We start from the raw sequence: 19,603 nt of genomic DNA on the forward strand, positions 1-19,603 counted from the left end.
GTGGACTTGTCAAAATAAAAGCACTGATGAAGCGATTGTTTTAAAGATTTTCAACTATGTGTAACATTTTATATCTATATCAGCCAGTTTTTTGCGTAACAATTGACCGATTATCAAAAACGAGTAATAATTAATTAAACTACATAAAAGTTCGCCCTATTCCAGACGGTATAATGGTTAGTGACACTAACTGCCTTGACAATAGTCCTGGTTCGAATGCAGGTGAATGTATGGATGCTTGTCTGTGCGGGAGTTGGGATATTCAAATTACAATAATGGCCGGAATCCTCTCAAGAGGTCAGTGGTAGAAGAAGAGAAGTGAGAAATAATCAGACCGCCCCTTGGGTGTTCTTCCCCGAACTCCACTCAGAACGGAAATTTAATACTTAGCAATTCCGATCATATCCAGTACTTGGCGATACGTAGCTGCATAGGTGCCGGCCTTGTTTCAATCATTTAATAAAAGACAATTTTCACAAAATGATTTTTGAAAGAAAATGCATTTCCTAATGCAGCAAAACAAAAATATGAAACATTACCTTACTGTGTTTTCCGTGTTAATGTTTCTTTTCGCTTCTTATATAATTCACTGTCGGTTAACTGCACCCAATGCATTTTTATCAATTACGGTCTCCTATTCTAAGAAATAAACTGATAAACACCAAACACCAATAACTGATCAAATGATTTAATATAGGTAATACATTTTAAAAAGTAAATTTATTTTTAAAAAAACAAGACAAAAGCAAAAAGAGAAGGAAAAGAAGAGGCAATAAAGAAAAGGTAAACCTAATAAACAATTTACATATTGTTGAACAAAATATAGTGCGTGTTTTTACATTTTTAGAACGATTTAAATAAAAAAAAATTGTAAAAAAGCAAATGTTTTGGAATAATAATTTCTGGAAACAGCGCAGTATTTGAAATGAGACTTACTGTTTACAACTTTTAAATTTATTCTTCTCTTAAAATGTCATATGTAAACAAATTGTGAATTGAAGGATAAGTTTTTGCGCTCTGCGAAGAAAAATATTCCTGTTCTATAATTCAAAACCGCTGCGAAATGCATGTTGTTTAAATTTCTAAATGCAAAATAAGCAACATTATTAATCGGAAACGAAAAAAACATCCATTGCTATTTCTACATGGTTGCTAAAATAATTAATTTCATAGCTCTCGTTCTTAACAGGTAATTTAAATCCCTTTTAGAGAAGAAATGGAAAATTAACATGAGGAGCTTCTCTTATATAGCCATGTCCGTTGGTTTAATCGATGTAATGTCGTGAATAAGTTTCTATCATGCATAGAACACATTAAAGATGTTTTTAATGAGAAGGAACAGCATTTTCCCGAATTGAACGATAAAGAATTGTTATGCAAATTGATGATTCTGGCCGATATAACTAAACATCTCAGTGAACTAAACTTGGGATTCCAAGGAAAGGGAATATTGCTGGAACCTTTTGAATATTGAAAAGGCTCTGCTACAAAATTAAATATATTGTCCCGTGATATTAATGCTAGTACCTACAAATACTTCCCAAATGTTAAATTGCTTGCACATACATACGCCATAGACAAAGATGGACTTCAAACATGCATTGAAACACTTAAGGAGGAATTCTTCTAAAGATGAAAAGGAAAATATAGGTATTCCTTCTTAATCAAACTAGATTTAATAGACTCATCCCATCCGACTTGTCAATTTTTGAGATAATGGAATTGATTTTTTAAGGGGTAATTTATTGAAGTAACATCTTCGGAATTATGGAAAGCAAAATTAACGAAACAATTCGAGAAACTGTAACGATAAATTGACAGATATTTTAAATTGCCGGGTGCTGTTGCCGGAGAGATTTAACTGTTTGAAGAAAATAATGATATGTGCGCTGGTTTCCGCTTTTAGTTCTACATATCTATGAGAACAAATCTTTTCTAATATTTTGAGTCCACAAAGACGTTTTTTAACAATTGAACATTCAGAATGTGTTAAATTGAAAGCCACAAATTATACCCCTGATATTGCGATATTGGTGCAAAGTTCAAAATTAAAATTTCAATTTTTATTTAATTATATTGAATGAATACTTATATTGTATGTTGTTTGTTTTTTTTATTTTAATAAATATGTTTAAAAGATGCATATTATACGTAAGATTTTAATTTTTGATTTATACTGAAGGAATGGTTATATTTTATGCTGTTTATTTTTCTGTTAATAAATATCCTTAAATGATGTGTAATTAACATAAGATAAAACTCTAAATCTGTATTCATGTCCTAACTCTCCATGCATTGCCGCGAAAATCGAATTGTTTCAAATATTTCCTACTGTGCGGCATCCTGAACCACAGTGGTAGATTGATTTAGCACACCACAGCTACAAAGTTGCCGACCACTGTTATAGAATGCAAAATTAAAAATCCCTTTGAGACTATTCATTCATTCAGACTATTCATTCAAATTTTGGACCATTAAATGCAAAAATCTTAAATTTAAATGACGCTATCATCGGGCTATTCAGAAAAAAATTAAATGAAGTGCGGATATCTAGAAACTCTAGCAAATCAAAGTCAGCCGACGTTACGCATCTATTTTAAAAAATCTAAAATACAGAACAAAATATTCCAGACCATATTGTTTTGCAGTAAAGAAAATGCTCCCGCTTAGCTGTGAGCAGCAGTGATGAAAATGAAAGCAAGTGGCGCACTTATATTACTTAGAACGAATATGCAATAATTTTCAGTATTTTTAATAAATGTATTTCTACTTCCCTTAAAAAACTGATATATTCTTACTTAGTTTTTAAAACCTAGCCATACATTCTGTATTATTTCTTAACATCATTTCTAAGCACACTGAGCACCTAAGCACACTGAGATCACTTGCACAATAAAAGGAAAAAGTTTTAATTTATTTCAGCAATAAGAAATTGTGTTTGCATGATATAAATAATTACTCATATAATGAAAAGAAAGAATTATGCAAATACTATTTATTTTTTTTATTTGAAACAGTTAATTTTAAATTCGGTAAATTTATAGAAAGTTATTAGGTTTTTCTGAGCCAGAAAATATAAAATCTCAGTAATTTCTCTCATGGGAATTTGAACCACGGATCTCCCCCTTGGCCAACTAGACATGTTAACCACTTACATTCTGGAAGCATGCAAGGGTAGGCGTAATAATTCCTTATATTCTCCTACACTGAAAAGGCACTTGAACTAAGGCAAGCGACTCAGTCCAGGTATATCCGGGTAATGACTAATTAAGGTTATTACGAAACATCTTGGTTCGATTGCTATTGTAAAGTCTGTTAAGTTTGTCGAAGCAAATTAGGTTAGGTTATTTGAATGTGGCAAAGCTCAAGTCAGCTCTCTGTCTGAGAGAAACAATGTTTTAGAGTAGCACTTTCTAAGGGAAACTGGCTTGTATTCAAGTTATACATAAGATTAAAATCCAGGTTGAACAACCAATATCTGGCGTTTTTTAAACTCTCGACTACTGATAAGGCTTTTCTGAAGCAGGAAACATGAGAAATCAACAGCTGTCACCGCGTTTCAGACTTCCGATGTTTTAACTGTAGCTGCATATCGTAACCACTTATACCGCAACCGGGAAATGTGAATTAAAGTTGCATACAAAATTTTTAGTTTTTAGTTAGTTGAGGGAAGAAAAGTACTTAATTGAAAGAATAGAATTTCTACTCTGATGGAAAGTTAATCGTTTCTCTGTATTTAAGATTAATGTCAAAATGTTAGACCTGCTCTGATATTTGCAATTCTAGACAAGGACTAAATTTATAACTGTTATTTTCAAATAAAAAAAATCGCATTTAAATTTTTTTAAGAAACAATATTCGCAAAATTTTCATAGCTTCGATACAAACTCATAAATCTAAGGAAACTCTTCTGAAAACCCAAAGTACTTTATATCAAAGAAATCTAATATTTAACTATTTGAATGTCCCTTTTTAATTTTATATCAAGGCTCCATCAGTCCTTGATGAAAAGTTTCATAAGTTCTGATTGAATTTAGATGTAAGTACAACTTTCCATAAACAAACATTCCTCAATAACTTTTGCCTTTTAATTAAGAGATGCGAGCTGAAAACAAGAAAGCTCAAAATTAACAAATTAACTTAAATAAAATTTTGCATTTAATAGTTTTACCAAGTTAATAATAAACTATTGCATTCTAGATAATAACTGTCAGTTCATGTTTTGGAAGAAAACTGTATTTTAAAAGTTTGATTAAAGTGTTCATGTTGCAGAAACCTAAAAAATGCAGTACAGTATCTAGGAGATAAATTATTCTTCTCGAAAGTAGATTGATTCTGCGGGTTCGAAAATGGCAGATGTTAGAGGAAAAAGTTACAACTGATATGTTCGGATAGGATTTATCTTTAGATGAGGAAATATATACTAGAAATGCATGACAAAACTCTTAAAGCACTCCCGGTGCCTTAAAAGAAACATGAGTTTCCGTTTGAAAGGTTGATAATGCTCAGAATTTTTCGGCCAATTAATTTTAGGAATATTGATTTAGTTTTGCATATATTCTTAAAAGAAAAAAAGTGTTTTTTACTTTTCTTGCACTTGGAAATCATGAATTTTCTTTTCTCGGTGTTTATCACATATTCTTATGCTGATATGTAAAGACTTAGTGATAGAGAACGGCTTTTTTCTTTATAACGTTTTATATATCAGTACAGCTGAAGTAAATTCATCGTAATGTTTAGTAAAAAAATTGCTCTTTAATAATACAATAAAATTTATTTTCAGTAAATCAAATAGATTATACTGATTGATAAGTTTAAAAGTTCTATTTGCAGAGATGAGGTTGTGATAACAAGAGGGGAAGTTCAAAAGAAATTTTGAAAACTGGTAGAAAAATCGATCCTTCTTTTTTGATTTAATAAAACTAAAAGCGTAAGAAAAGTTAGAAAGAATTGAATCCGTTTTGTTGAAAATCTGTAGGCTCTTTTTCTTTTAAAACTGCGTAAAAAAGAGATACGCTTTTTTGGGGTTGGAAATTCGAAAAACAACATCCTTCCAAGAAGGGCTTAATCATTTATTGGTCAAATCAGTACGTCTGTTAGATGATTTTTAAACAATGCCTCTTAAAAAGTTATAGATAAAGGATACTTCCTTTAATTTTTCTTTTAAGAAACTAACAGCTTTATTTTACTTTTTTCATGTTAAAGAAAAATAAAAAAGTAAGAATGAATGGTCATTGATATGTATAACATGCTATTAAAATATCCAAATTAAGCAGCCAACAAACGAAGAATATGTAATAATACTTTTCTTTGGAATGCAACTGCATGCAAGAAGCTAGGTCAAAAAACAACCACATTTATGTTCCAGTTCCCTTCCGAACATTGGCATACAAAAAGGAGAAAGAGTAAACAGTGTATGCCAATCCTGCATATTTTAGATATTAAAATAAATTTACCGAAGAGCTGGGTGCCCTCAGAATTTAATTAAATCAAATATTCCTTGACCTAAACTCAGAATCTATTCCACTCTGATGTATAAATATGCGGTTTGTTGGATTTTGCAGCAATGCATTTTTTCCTAGAAATTTGGGCTGTGAGTTTTGATTTCCAGTAAATAATATGGCTGTAAATACTTGGATAATTGTTTTAAGCTGTTTTACCTATCTAGTAGAAGTAAGTATATTTTAGTTTACTGTGTTATGTCTACAAGCAGTTTATATTTTTATAAAATTTGTATTGCTGTTATTTAAAATTAATAATGTATTTCAATACAAGATATTAAATATTTGCAAGATTTTTCAAAGCAAGATTTAAAATGTTTATTGTTAATTTCTCTCAGTATTAATGCTTTGGTAGCGTCTTTAAAAATCTAAAGTGTCTTACTATTATCTTAATACTTTCATTCGCTGTAATGTAAAAGCTGTCTTAGCACTCTTGATTTGCTTTTGATGTTCATCACCGAATCATTTTTCTAAAATGAGATAATTAAGCAGAAAACGAGTTCAAAATCGAATGCTAGGAGCATTACGATGAAAACGGAGCATATGATTTTGAATTCGAGGAGTAATTTAAAAAAGTTTTTAAATCTAATTCATATTTTATAATTTAATGAACTATTGAATTGCTGTTACGCACATAATTTATGTCACAGAATTTTAAAAGAACTTAAATTTAAGACTTACATGCAATAAAATATTGCTTTAAACTGAATTCAAGTTAAAAAAAGTAATTCCTTTATTATTTTAACATATTTTTACTCAATAATTTAACAAGCATCTCCTTATTTAGAAGGAACTAGCAAAATAATTATGTTCATTTCATGCTGTCTTATTAGATCACTAAATGGTTTTAACTCAAATGCCAAGTTTTCGTATTTCCTATTCGCACAAACTGGAGTTCTGGATGCAACGTAAATTATCACTTTAATAACAAAATACAAAACTAGGCTACTAAGTGCATAATTTTACTGTAAAATTCTAATTTACATTAATTCAATCTACATATATAGATTTTATGTATCTTAAATAACAAAATGCGGAGTTAGGCTACGAAGTATGTATTTTATTGGAAAAGTCTGATTTACTGTAATTCGATCTATATATGCCACTAACACAAGTGTACTTCTAACAAAGTTCCGTCATTCATGAATTATTATGCAAGGTTTATGTTATTTAACACATTATCTTATTACTTGTCTGCACTATTACTTACATCTCCCACCAGGATACAAATTAGCTACGTATATATGTAAGAAAAATAAAGAGTATGTAAAAGATTATTAAATTAGCAACGTAAATTTTCCTTCTGAGTTCTAAAAATGGTAACCTCTCCTTGCACTGCGTCATTTCTAGATTAATCCATGTCATATGACTCTTACATAATTCTGATTATGTAAGACGGAACGGTGATGTAAATGGAACTAAAACTCGAACAGCCAATAGTAATTTTATATCAATATTAACTATCCAATCAAAATTCATTGAAAACCAAAACTAACTCAATTTGAATTAAGATTTCACCTTGAACATAAAGCACTTACTTTCTAATCTGGACTGCAGTCTGGGTGCTTCTTCTATCTTACTGCAAATTTGTCTAAAATGTAAACTTTTCGGTATAGGCACAATTTATGTGCCAACTTGATTGTGGCCACATGTTTGCTGAAATAAAAAATGAAGATTTAATCAGCCTTCGCCTCCAATTTCCTATTCGGTGGCTTGGCAAATGCGGTCAAGAGCAGGAGACTGACGTTAATTACGGAAGGGGCAAGTAAACGGCTGTGTCAGGGATCATAAGGGGAGATATATTTTTAAAAAAACTGTTTTTAGGTCTCATTCAGTATCAGTATATCAGAAATAAATGATGCACATGGTATCAGAAGAGACAAATTACATAAGGTACGAAAAGTTATATTTATTTGTTTATTAACATTTCATTATTACATTGTTTTCGTTCAGGAATTTCCTTCCACCCCCCTCTGAGCAATACATACAGGTACATGTAAGTCGGCTGAAAAGCACTGCTATAAACAAATAATCCAACCCAATTTCAGTTGAACAGCGCTTATTAATACTAATTGTTTACGGAAAGCATCCTAGTTTTTGAAAAGCTTCGTATCATCTAACATAAAATTCATTAATTAATCATCTTAAGAATGATTTTGTGTTGAATATTGCAAAACATATGAGGGTTGGCTAGCCATGATTTCATGGAGAATTTTCTAAGGAAAATGGGCTCATATTTACATACCTTAAGGAAATCCATGAAAATGCTTACACAAAGTGGTACGTTGCAGTAGGGTTCCTTCAATCCATCTGTTAAATTTGCATCTAATTGTCATGTGCTCCCATCTGTTAAATTTGCATCTAGTTGTCAAGTGCTCAATTTTTTTGGCTAGTTTATACATTCAAAGGAAAATACAAGTTACTCACTGAACTTCGCACGTTAGTCTGAATAACCTTTAAACCCGATGAACAGTGTATTTCTGTGACAAGGCGAGCTTTCTGACAGTACAATCTGTTTTACATTTAGCGAGCTTGTGCCGAATAAGTTTATTCGCTATTTTATGTAATTTCTGCAATATTTTGTAATTCTTTTATTTTTTTCATTTAAATTTTATTTTTTTGAAGATAATTTCTTTTTATTCACAAATATTTATATTTTCTATTTTTCTAATAAGTGAAACTTTTAATTAAATTCTGATATTTTGTTTTCATAAGATACAGTACGAAACCTTTGTTATTGAAAAATTGAAAATGTTTGTAAAATTTTCATTGCTCACTGTAGTTCAGTGACCGTATTTTAATGTGCTATTTTATTCGAGAGTCTATTCATCCGATTTGAAACTTAAAAATGAATTAACAAGTCGATCTTTCCATTCAATTGGTCCTATCGACTTGAATACGGTGAGCCTGAGTAAAGGTGAAGTATCTTTAGTAAATATAAAAACCATTATAAGCGCATTTCTAAATAATAATTTTAAAATATAATTTTGACAGCTGTTTGACGCTGCTTTCAAAAGATTTCTTAATTATAAATATAAATATATATACTGAAAATTACGAAGAGAATAACACATACTTATCTGTTATTACGAGAATAAGTATTTCTAATGTATGCAATAGGGCTTGAAAAATTTGGATACATAAATGCCACGAGGCACCCTTACCCTTAGGCAAATAACCGTCGAATGCTTTGCTATAATCAAACAAACCAGACCAAACAATAGATATATAAATAAGTAGCTTAAAAAACTGCTATAGTTTATGTATACTTATCAAGTAGTATTTAAATATATATAATGATTAAAAGAATGGAAAAGTCTTATCCTGATTGTATATAATGTAATCTCTATGAAGGCCCTAACAATTCTTTCTCACTTAAAGTCGTAACCCAAAAAGAGAACAAATTAAACTTCAGATACGTATGCAATACTGAATCTAATACAAAAAATACAAAATATAAAAATAAATTATATATGTACGAAACCTAACTAACTATTTATATTGATATTAAGTAAATATACGTATGGTAATGAACATTGTATAATAAATATATTTTATACCTTGTTCTATATTTGATTCCATTTATATATACATATACATATATATATATATAATAAAAGGATTCCATTTAAGGATTATAGTAGTAGTTAATACTACTACATATAAAACCCAAAAGTGCATCAATAATGTATTTTTCAGTATTATTTAACTTCATTCTTAAGAATTTTCTGCAGTCTAGTTTGCGTTATTTTATTCATAAGTCTCAAATTAAAAACAATTTAATGTTTTGTTTATATGTCAGTAGAAAATTAACCAAAAAGCAGAGACCACAATGTAATTGAAAAACAGTCCTTTAGACGTGAAAATGTTGAAGGCCATTTGGGTTAAGACTATTTTCTCATATACTCAGCTACTTCGCATACATGGAACATAGCATTCAAAATGAAAAATTCAATATTTAACTACAAATTCATTGGTGTAACAAATATCTGTATTCCTACTTTAAAAAAAGATGTTATTTGCCTTACACTTTATAATTCAATAATACATTTTCATCGTACAAAATTGCAATCATTCGAAGAATTCAATTTGTATTTTCTTCTGTATAAAAACTTAATGTAGAGAAGTTAGATGTTTAAGGACCCCCACATTTTCTCAAGACCACGAGCAAGATTATCCCCTCCTTTTCAGACCCCCCCGTGAAAAAAGGGGTTCTAAATTTACGACCGCAAATGAGGTGAATTCTTCCTATTCATTATGGGTTAACACTTCTACGCCATCAAAATTCTGCTGGTAATTACTTGTGAGTTTGTTTTTATTGAATATATATTAGAACAGAGTTCTTGAAAATTTAGGAGAGACAGTTTGCTATCACATTTAGAATAGTCAAAAGCTTGATAAGTTTGATAGGTTGAGCCAAAGCTTGAAAGGAGTTTGCTTTCATGAATTTCCGGAATTAACTTTCACTTTATGTTTTATATTATCTTAAAATCCAGCAAGTGGCGAAAATTAAACTGTAAGGACGAGCTATGCAGAATGTTAAGTTTGAAGTCTATAAGGTATTTCTCCCACCTTCCTAGCATGCCTTCGTGGTGTAGTGGTCAGCACGCTGGACGCGTATTCGAGAGGTCCGTGGTTCTAGTACAGGCGAGGGCATTGCTCATTTTTCATGTCTCCTTCGAAATAACGTAGTGTTAATAATTCGAAATAACCGTAGTCTTAATCAAAAACATTGTTTAAACTTACATTTGAATTGAGTTGTTTCAATAGACGATATGTCGCCTGGTAGTTTCCACAAGGAACCAAAGTTAATTTGTCATGTTTTGGTTTCTTTAAAACTAGAACCTGACTGCATAATAACATTAGCGTTGAAACTTCAGCTTTGCAAATTGTATCTAAATATTAGATTGGATTGGATTGGATTATTCAGTTATGGCAAAGCACACGAGGGCTATCTGCCTAAATATAGTGTGTGATTATGGCAAAGCCTCGAGGGCTATCTGCCTAAGGGGAGAGATGCCTTCGTGGAGGACTTTCTAAGGGAAACTGGCTCGTATACACGTTACACATGGGGAAAACCACGAAAAAGCCCATGCAGCCGGCCCGTTCGCCGGATTCGAACCTCGAACCGAACTACCAGTGTTCAGTTTCTTTACCACTCGGCCCCTGGTGGGCACCCAAATATTAGAGACTAAACGTTAAGTCATTCTATTAAGCAGTATGCACTTAAAAGTTTGCATTATTTGTTTTATAAAACAACGTATTGTAGTACGAGTTAATCATTCAGTACAATAGAGAAGAATTTTATAGAACTTCTCTGTAATGCAACATTTTTCCAAGATACTAAAAAGTTAAATACAGTTAGTGTTTAATTTATTCTGAAGGTTTATCAAAATCAAATATTAACAAATACCAAGAATGCTGATGAGTGCTGAACACTGTACTATTTAAATTCATAGAAGAAAAAATTAGTAGAACCGTCTTAACCGGAGAAGACGAAGAAGAAAGTTAATTGTCAGCAATATAAAAAAAATATATATAAAGTGGAAATATTAAAGTATCATAATTTAAATATTATGTACAAGTCATAAATTTGTCAAAGGAATTTAATTTTGAGATTTGCTTCCTTAATTCGGCCTCTGTTAATAGTTCTGAAAATAAATAACTGCATTTTGAACAAAGATTAAAGAAAGATAATAAGTTTTATTGACATACCATCAACAATTGTAGTAAAATAAAACTGTTCTGCTTCTTAAGTTTTGCCTTATATGTATATTCTATAGATTGAAAATTGCAAAGTTATTTATTATTAGACCGCGCAATATGTTGCAAAATTAATTAAATAATGAAGAGATGATTCATAGAATTAATCAATTAAGAAAAATAATATTTAAAATGAAAATCAGAGCTAAAGCAAAAGCTGAACAAAATAAGAAAAGAAAATAGCAGTTGAAAATTATTATTATTATTTTTTTTTTTTTTTTTTTTCCAGAAGCAATCAAAAAGTTTCAACACAGCCACGTTTCTGAATAATATCTGGATCATTATCAAAACGAATTCACAAAGTATATCCGAGAAATTAAAATTAAAATGGGTAATGTAATTAGCTAGTTAAATGTAATTTAAAATAAATAAACACTAGTAAAATACTAGTAAGAAATTAAGATGCCAGTAAGTAATTAGGTTGAAAATTTTATTATTTTTAAAATTAATCATTTATAATCTGCTCTGATGTGACTTTAAAATTTTTATACAAAGTAATACAATATAATCAGGAAATCAAATATTTTTTAATTAGTAACTTAAATAATATTATGTTATCACCATAAATTATCAATACATGTTGAATCAAATGAAAAGAAACTGTAAAACTGGTCAACCTCTGTGAAAACTCGATTTTTTAAGCCTAAAATAAATATTATTTAAAAACATTTATCCGCATTAGGAGAGAAAGCCAAATAATAAGTTAAAAATAATGGGGAAAAATATTTTTATGTAATAGAGAAATGGGACAAAAGAAAGTAATTTAGTTTAAAGTCAAAATTTTTTAAAATGAAGCGAAGTTATAAAAAAATGAATTGTTAAATTATCGGAAAATTACAGCAAATAAATAACTGCAGTATCAGTTTGATATAAAATATAAGTCTCCAAAGTAAGGAGAAAGCAAAATTAAAAATAAAAGGGAATAAGCCTAAATTTGATAAAGATACAAAAAATTTAAAAACGCATTTAGTTATATAATTGTTATAAAATCTGCATTCCCCCTTGCGTCAGCGCAATACTAGAAGTCTTAATCACGCCATAGAAGCCAAGACTGTGTTTTCCCGATGTGGCTATTCGGGATATCCGTTGCGGTTATGCGTAAGGTCATCTACGATGAAAAGTTCTACATAAGTGCGAAGATGTGATACAGGGAATCCTGATATAGAGTGTAGCTGTCAAATATAGGAAAAGAAACATGAATTAGCAGTGTCCCAGACAGCGTTTATATCAAGTATCTCATGGAACTGTTGCATTCAAGTCAATCATCGTTTGCCATAAAATAATTTCTCGAACTGCAACCAAATTCCTGCCTGCCTAATATATTGGCAAAGTAGACACTACTGATACCGTCTTTTTCTGAAAATAAGACATCCGCCGAAAATAAGCCCTATCCTGATTTTCGGAACTTTTTGTAAAATAAGACATCCCCCGAAAATAATCCCTAGTTAAAATAATGTGACAAAAAGAATTCGTTAAAAAATGCTGTTGATTTATTAAGTATAAGTAATAATATGTTTAGCTTTCCTAATACTCGTATTTCAGAGAAATGTTTGAAACAAAATATTCCGAGAAATTAATTGTTTACCTCTACAGTTCGTTTCAAATTAATTCTTGGAATTTATCTTAACCAGTTCACCGTTTGCCCCGAGAGAGATACGTTCACAGGAAAGGCATCGTCATCCGTTAGCGTCGGCAGACTCTCGTCGGTGTGAAATTTGGGCTGAACCGTAATCCCCGAGACACATACGACGCAGCGACCTTTTTCCAACCCCCACAGAATGAGTCGAAAATCAAAAGGGGTGATTGATGGGTTACTTATCTTCTCAGCGGTGTCGCATTAGGATCACAGCGGAGCTGTTTCAGGAAAGTAAAGGATGGGGACACTTTCTTCGAGTAGCTACCCCCTCAACATATCTTATGAGATCCACAACAGCTTTCTCCCTTTCTATTAACGAACAAAGTGATTTGAATGCTATCTTTTCAATTCTTTAACGATCAAATAATGATTCTGGCAGGATTGACTGTTTACCTCCAGACACTTGACATTGCAATAAACAAGCCATTCAAGGATCATTTGCGGATGGAAATCAATGAATATATTGAAAACAGAAAGGTGAGAAATCATCAAGGTAATTTTGTAAAACCAGGCTTACAAGAAGTTGTGAATTGGGTAAAAAATTCATGAGACAAAATAACTGATAGTGATGTTTCCAATGCACTACGAACAGGCTACTTAGATATGAAGTATTCATTTAACGATAGCTATATCGCAAGACAGGAGAGATTCAGACCAATGATTCAACAGGAAATGGATTTGGAAGAAAATCAGAATATAATTCAGAATTTTATTTATGAGACGAGGTTCCAGAAGATGACATGACTGTAATTGAATAAATTAAAATTTCTGTATTCTGTGTAAAATAAATATTAAATAAAAATATATAATTATACTTTTATTTTTGCCCTCCCCCGAAAATAAGCCCTAGCGCGTATTTTGGACCAAAAAAGAAAGTAAGACAGTATCTTATTTTCGGAAAAAGACGGTATAATGCAGCAGTGATCATTGTCAAGTTAGCTTACCATGTTATCCATCTTATACTACGTGTATTCTCATATGTCATAGGTTGACATGCTTTGTTATCTATTTTGTAAAGCTCAATTAAAGTACATTTAAAACTTATGTTTCTCTTAAATATGCTCCTTTGGGAGACTAACACGTTACCTACTACATAAGTAACTCTCAGCACCCCCACAAAACCCAAATAACAATAATGAATTCAGCAAAAGGAAAGGAAAATTATGGTTTCGCTTTCATCCGCATTACTGGACGCGTGCAGAGAGATGGAAAGAAGCAAGTTGAGTAGTATGCTTTTTGCTTAAAAGGGAATATATATAGAAGATTTCATATAATTTTATAGCAATGCGTTGTAGTTATATGAAGTCCAGAATTTATATTTAGTAATCCAGAATTAGTATCCACAATATTTTAATAACATTAATAATTTGTGAAGAAAAATTTAAATATTCGATAATCCTAATCGAGAAGAAATATTATTTTAAAAAATAAAAAATATATTTTATGATTTCTTAGGTAAATCTCTAATTTTAATTGTAAGTTTTTTAGAGTAATAGAAATAAAGGAGCTGATTAAACTCCCTGTATTTATGTTACTCTAAAGATGTAACTTTAATTACCAAAACATGCAGAGGCAAATAATCATAGCTACACTCACGTAGCTTATCTTCTAAGGATAACATTCTGCAGTTTTTGAATTAAGTGCCAAGCACCCAGATTTCGAACCTATAGCTAATACCGTTTTCGATAAGATTTGTAATGACTTGATTTGATGAATTTAATTTCATAATTTGATTGCTTTAATCTGCTTGAATGTCCAATGATTTCTTTTGCCCAAATTTTTGATAAAATTTTCAGGAATATATATATATACCACTTTAAGAAACTACCACTTGAAGAAATTTTTACAAGTTTACTAGCTCTTCCAGATTTATTTCCGCAAATTTCTACCATTCTCAGCAACGAAAAATGGCAACTATTCCTCTCCAGCATGCTCTTCAATAATTTTATTCAATTTGACAATAGCATCTATAAACAAGTACAGGGAATCCCAATGGGCGGTAATTTTTCAAGCTCTGTCTGTGAATTATTCCTGTTTACAAAAGAATTGACCTATGTCCGTTCACTCAGTACAGAAGAACGTATCTTTTACCAACACATCTATAGATATATTGATGATGTCATTACATTTAATAACTACAACAAAGTAGAAGTAGCTAATATCTACCCTGCATGCTTAAAACTAAATAAAACAAATACAGAACAGCATAATGTAGTCTACCTTGATTTACATATTATAGATTACAATTTTATTAAAGTTTACGACAAAAGAAGAAAATTTAATTTTTCCACACTTAAATTAACTAACTGGAATTCAAATATTTCCAAAAGAGTCATATTCAACACAATTTATTCACAGCTACTCAAAATAAAAAGAATTTGCAATACTGCGAAACACTTACAAGAAGAAATACTATACTTCGTAACTATTTTGAAAAGTAACCTAATTCCTCATAAAATAATTAGAAATACCCTAAAAAAGCTGGCATTAGCCTTACCTATTTTTAGATTTTTTGAATTAGATAATGATATTTTATGCCTAAAGCCCGAAGGACGGTTTAAGATGGATGACTGATTCAGAGAATCTAATGTAAAAATGTACAGATAATTCTTGTTTATTCATTCTTTTTCCTCCAAAAATTTTGGCACTTTACTTTTAAATACTATTGTGTAAATAGTTTTAAATTTCTATAATGGCCAATTTCACTGCTTTTATTAACAAATCGGGCCTTTTCGTTTTTCAAAGTAGCTTGATCGCCCGCTAGGTTGAAGAATTACGACTTTTTTAACAAATGACTGTTTTTTCCTTTTACTTTTGCTTTTGTGGCCAAGTCTTGTAGTTTTAGCTGAATTAGCCATTTTCACTTTCAGTCACAATTTTTTCTTCCAACTACATATCAGACGCCATTTTTGAAATCTTTTCACGTTTTTCCGAGTTTTCCGACCCTCTTCGATAATAGGAGACGAGTTGCAGCTAACGGACAATCTCTTCGTATTGGCTGATGCCCACAGAACTTCGCTCCCCCCTAAATGCGTCACACGACTGAAGTACACAGAAGGGAATTACAACTACTTTTCAACTAGTTTTAAGAGGGAGAGCTCTGCATCGCCACAGGTCAGTTTTTTGTTTCTTTTGTTACAACTTTTTCTTGGTTTTAGCAAGACCCACTTTGTTGATTATCATCTTAGTTTTCTTTTATTTTAATTACTGATTTTCGTTACAGATTTCTAAAATATATAAAATTGGTAATCTTTAAGCTTGCAGGCCCAGCCCGTATGTTTTTGTATATTTAGGACTAATAGCAGACAGCTATTTATTTTTGTTTTTATTTTTATTTTTATTTTTATTTTTATTTTTATTTTAGTCTAGATTTAAGATGTTTCGGAATAGTTTTTACATATTTTAACACCTTAATGTGTCATTTTGTGCGGACGCGTCGGGAAATTGGAACAGAGAATTGAGACTATCAAAAGCGAAACGCGTAATGGGGTTAGCTTGATTCGACGTTCAAACAAATTAAATTTCTCTCGAAAAGCCAGTTTGGAAGTCGAGTTGGGCTAATTTACCATTTTCCGCTTACTTTTTTATCTGATTTTGTTTTTTATTGTTTTACATGTTTAATGGTTTGATTTTCATATGTATTAATTTTTTAAAACGTGCTGGGCTTTTTGGAGCGGCAGCTCCTGGTGACTTTTGGGCGAGCTTACTACAATTTCTATTTTACTTATTTTGCAGCATATTGCGCAAGATGTTTTCTAGACCAAATTGGTTATTCAATATTGTAATTACTACCTTGCTTGATATATATATATAGAATCGATACTTACTTCTAGAAATATGATGTCTGTAAACTTACTTCCGATGTGGCTGTCTAGGGGCTTGAAATGACTAAGTCGACTTATGAATAACTCGAATATTTAATGAAACATAAATAGTTCCTTGATGAAACATAAATCGTCTTTTACAAGCAAACATCTTTGAATCGCGTCATCGTCTTAATGACGGAATCGTCTGACTTCCATCATCGAGTAAAAGATTTATTCTCACAGCTTGTCGCGTCATCCGATTATAATGAACGATGCCATCCCACAAATGCTCGTCCATTCTGATGGAATGCCGCCTCGCATTCTCGTAGCACCACCATCTCATCTAGGGATCTGAAAAATAAAATTAAAAAAAAAAAAATTAGTTACCGCTTGAGGGAAAAGTCGTCCTAAATGGTTTATTTCAGCCATCTTCCCTTATCATTTTAACATCCTCAGAAATAATGGCGTTAGCTCTTCTTAAATGCTCTTTCAATGTTCGTTCATCTTGAACAGTCTGTCTGAATACGTGTATTTTACAAACACGTCTTTCCTTTCATGTTGTCTGGATTCGTCTTTGTATTTACGTCTTCTTAAACATCGTCTGAATGCCTCTTCTTGGATACTGTCTGGATAGGTCTTCTGAATGCGTCTTAGATATCTTCAAGATCCGTCATTCGAATGCGTCTTATCAAAATCATCTTAAGCCGTCTTCCTTCATACATTTCATCCTTAGACATCATCTTCAGTCTTCTTAAATTAGTTCACGTCTCTAAAACAATAGTCCATTAGTTAAATCGTGAGAAATTTGTCTAGTCGGGAAAAACGTCTAAATCAGGAATCATCAAAATCGGTATTTCATTATCAAAGCCTTTTGGTTTTCTTCCTGGATCTTCTGAATCTGCTTTTTCGCTTCTTTTTTTTTTCACCTTCTTCAGTTTCTTTTGTTCCGTCTTTGCTTTCTGTATCAACGTCGTTGTCATTAGATTTTCTGATCGACTTCTGCTCTTCAATCTTCTCCTCTTCTTCGATGGTCTCTGTAGTTTCTTCGTCTCTAGTGGCTTCTTTTGCTTCTCTATTGCAAGGTATTTTACTGAAATTGTTCTAGTGGAATTCGCATTTGATTCATCATCTTTAGCAACTGACTCTTCTTCGGAAAAATAATTCTCTTCAGAATCGCCTTCTGCAGTATCGTTTCTCCTCGTTGCCTTCGAAGCTAATTGTATTGTGCTTGAGTTTCCTTTTTGCACTAATTCAAATTCATCTTTAATAGCATCATTTTCACTTATATCAGAATCTGCATCACTCGGGACGTCGTCAGAATTCACAATCAGAAAATCCTTTCCGCTTGCTTTGATTGTGGATGAGGTATCCAGTTTGATCACATTCGGTACTGTAACAGGAACTATACTAACAGGATCAGTTTCTGGTTTTGGAAGTAAAAAACCATAATTAACAACTTTTTCAAATCCTTCTTTAGAACCATTTCCATTGCAATAAGCATTTTTTTGCTCTTCAGAATCATTCTCAGATTTCTTCTTTTCTGCCATAAAACAAATATTTGATCTAAATGAAGAAACATCAATTTCAAATTCACCTTCAAATCTCTTTATAGGTTTGTTGCCAAATTCCGTTAACTGTAGCTCTGCCGACATAAGTTCAGGAGAACCTATCTTCTTATGTATATCTTCTCGGATTAGCGTTACTTGACTACCAGTATCTATTAAAGCATCAATTTGCAAATTACCCAAACTAAAAGTTTTATGCATTTCTTTCTGGCAAGTCTGAGTTATTGGAGCAACAGCTTTTGCATCTTGGATATTTTTAGATGATGTTTTCGAACAATCTACGGCTTTGTGTGCAAACAAATCGCATTTAAAACACTTAAATCCTTTACTCTAATTATTACACGAGTTAGATTTATCACCTAAACTTCCACAATTATAACACCTTGGTTCTTTACTCTTATTAAGTATAGCGTGTGCTTTATTTTGTGTGTTAGTACTTGAATAATCCTTATTCTTCGTATCTGGAAGGCAAATTTTCTCATAAATTTTTAATTTGTCTTTGAATTCAGAAATAGTTTTACACCCATACAAAATAATTTTGTTACTACTCTGATCTGGTATCCCATTGATTACATAATCAAGAATTGATGAATCATCAACAGAAGCGCGACTGGCTATTTCATGCATGGCAATTAAATATTCGGAAAGTGATTCACCAGGTTTTAAGTGTCGTTTCTGTAACAAATTATGAAGTTGTGCACTGTTTATTTCAGAACCAAATTCCGATAAAAGATTTTCTTTTAATTTGTCCCATGATATTATACCCTTCAAAGACCTAATAAATACTTTAGAAGAACCAGTAAGCAATTTTTTAGCAAACACGATTTTCTGTAATTCCGATAACTTAAATAATTTAAAAGATTCTTCTAAATCACCAATGAAGGATTCAACTGGATATGTATCAGTGCCATTAAATTCAGAAACAGTTTCTAAGATATCACGAAAATGTAGGGAAATATTGCTAGGCATTATAATGTTTTCATCCACTGAGTTATTTATGGGAGGTGATTCTGACCGAACAGAATTTATATCATCATTTTTATCAGAATCATAAACACTTTCGTTTTCAGATAACTCATCATCGTCATCACTTTCGGATTTTAAAAGCTTAAAATCACAAAGACTATTCAATATTAAATCACAGTTTTTATCAGGATTTGAATCATAATTAAGATGTAACAAATTACACACAGAAATAAAATCATTTGCAGTAAGAGTTTTAAGTAATTTTGTTTTGTTTCTTCATTATTAAAATCAGATGGAAAAGCACAAAAGTTACCCAATCTCGCTCTATTTTTTCGATCACCCAAAGTTCCAAACACAATTTGATGT

The 19,603-nt window shown here is 31.3% G+C and overlaps 1 protein-coding gene across 1 annotated transcript in view; it reads left to right on the top strand.

Moving 5' to 3' along the window:
* The first annotated feature begins 5,547 nt into the window (after positions 1-5,547).
* The window catches only part of LOC118181276 (clotting factor G beta subunit-like), a 34,623-nt gene continuing 20,567 nt past the window's right edge, over positions 5,548-19,603 (top strand). The window contains exon 1 of the mRNA XM_035350379.2: positions 5,548-5,673. Within this exon, the coding sequence (XP_035206270.1) occupies positions 5,620-5,673 (54 nt within the window). The 5' untranslated portion in view covers positions 5,548-5,619. The remainder of the gene's footprint in view (positions 5,674-19,603) is intronic.

Source organism: Stegodyphus dumicola, chromosome 4 (assembly GCF_044657685.1).
Source record: "Stegodyphus dumicola isolate Sdum_Otavi_A_Nest chromosome 4, ASM4465768v1".
In the NCBI taxonomy this organism is placed as follows: Eukaryota; Metazoa; Arthropoda; class Arachnida; order Araneae; family Eresidae; genus Stegodyphus; species Stegodyphus dumicola.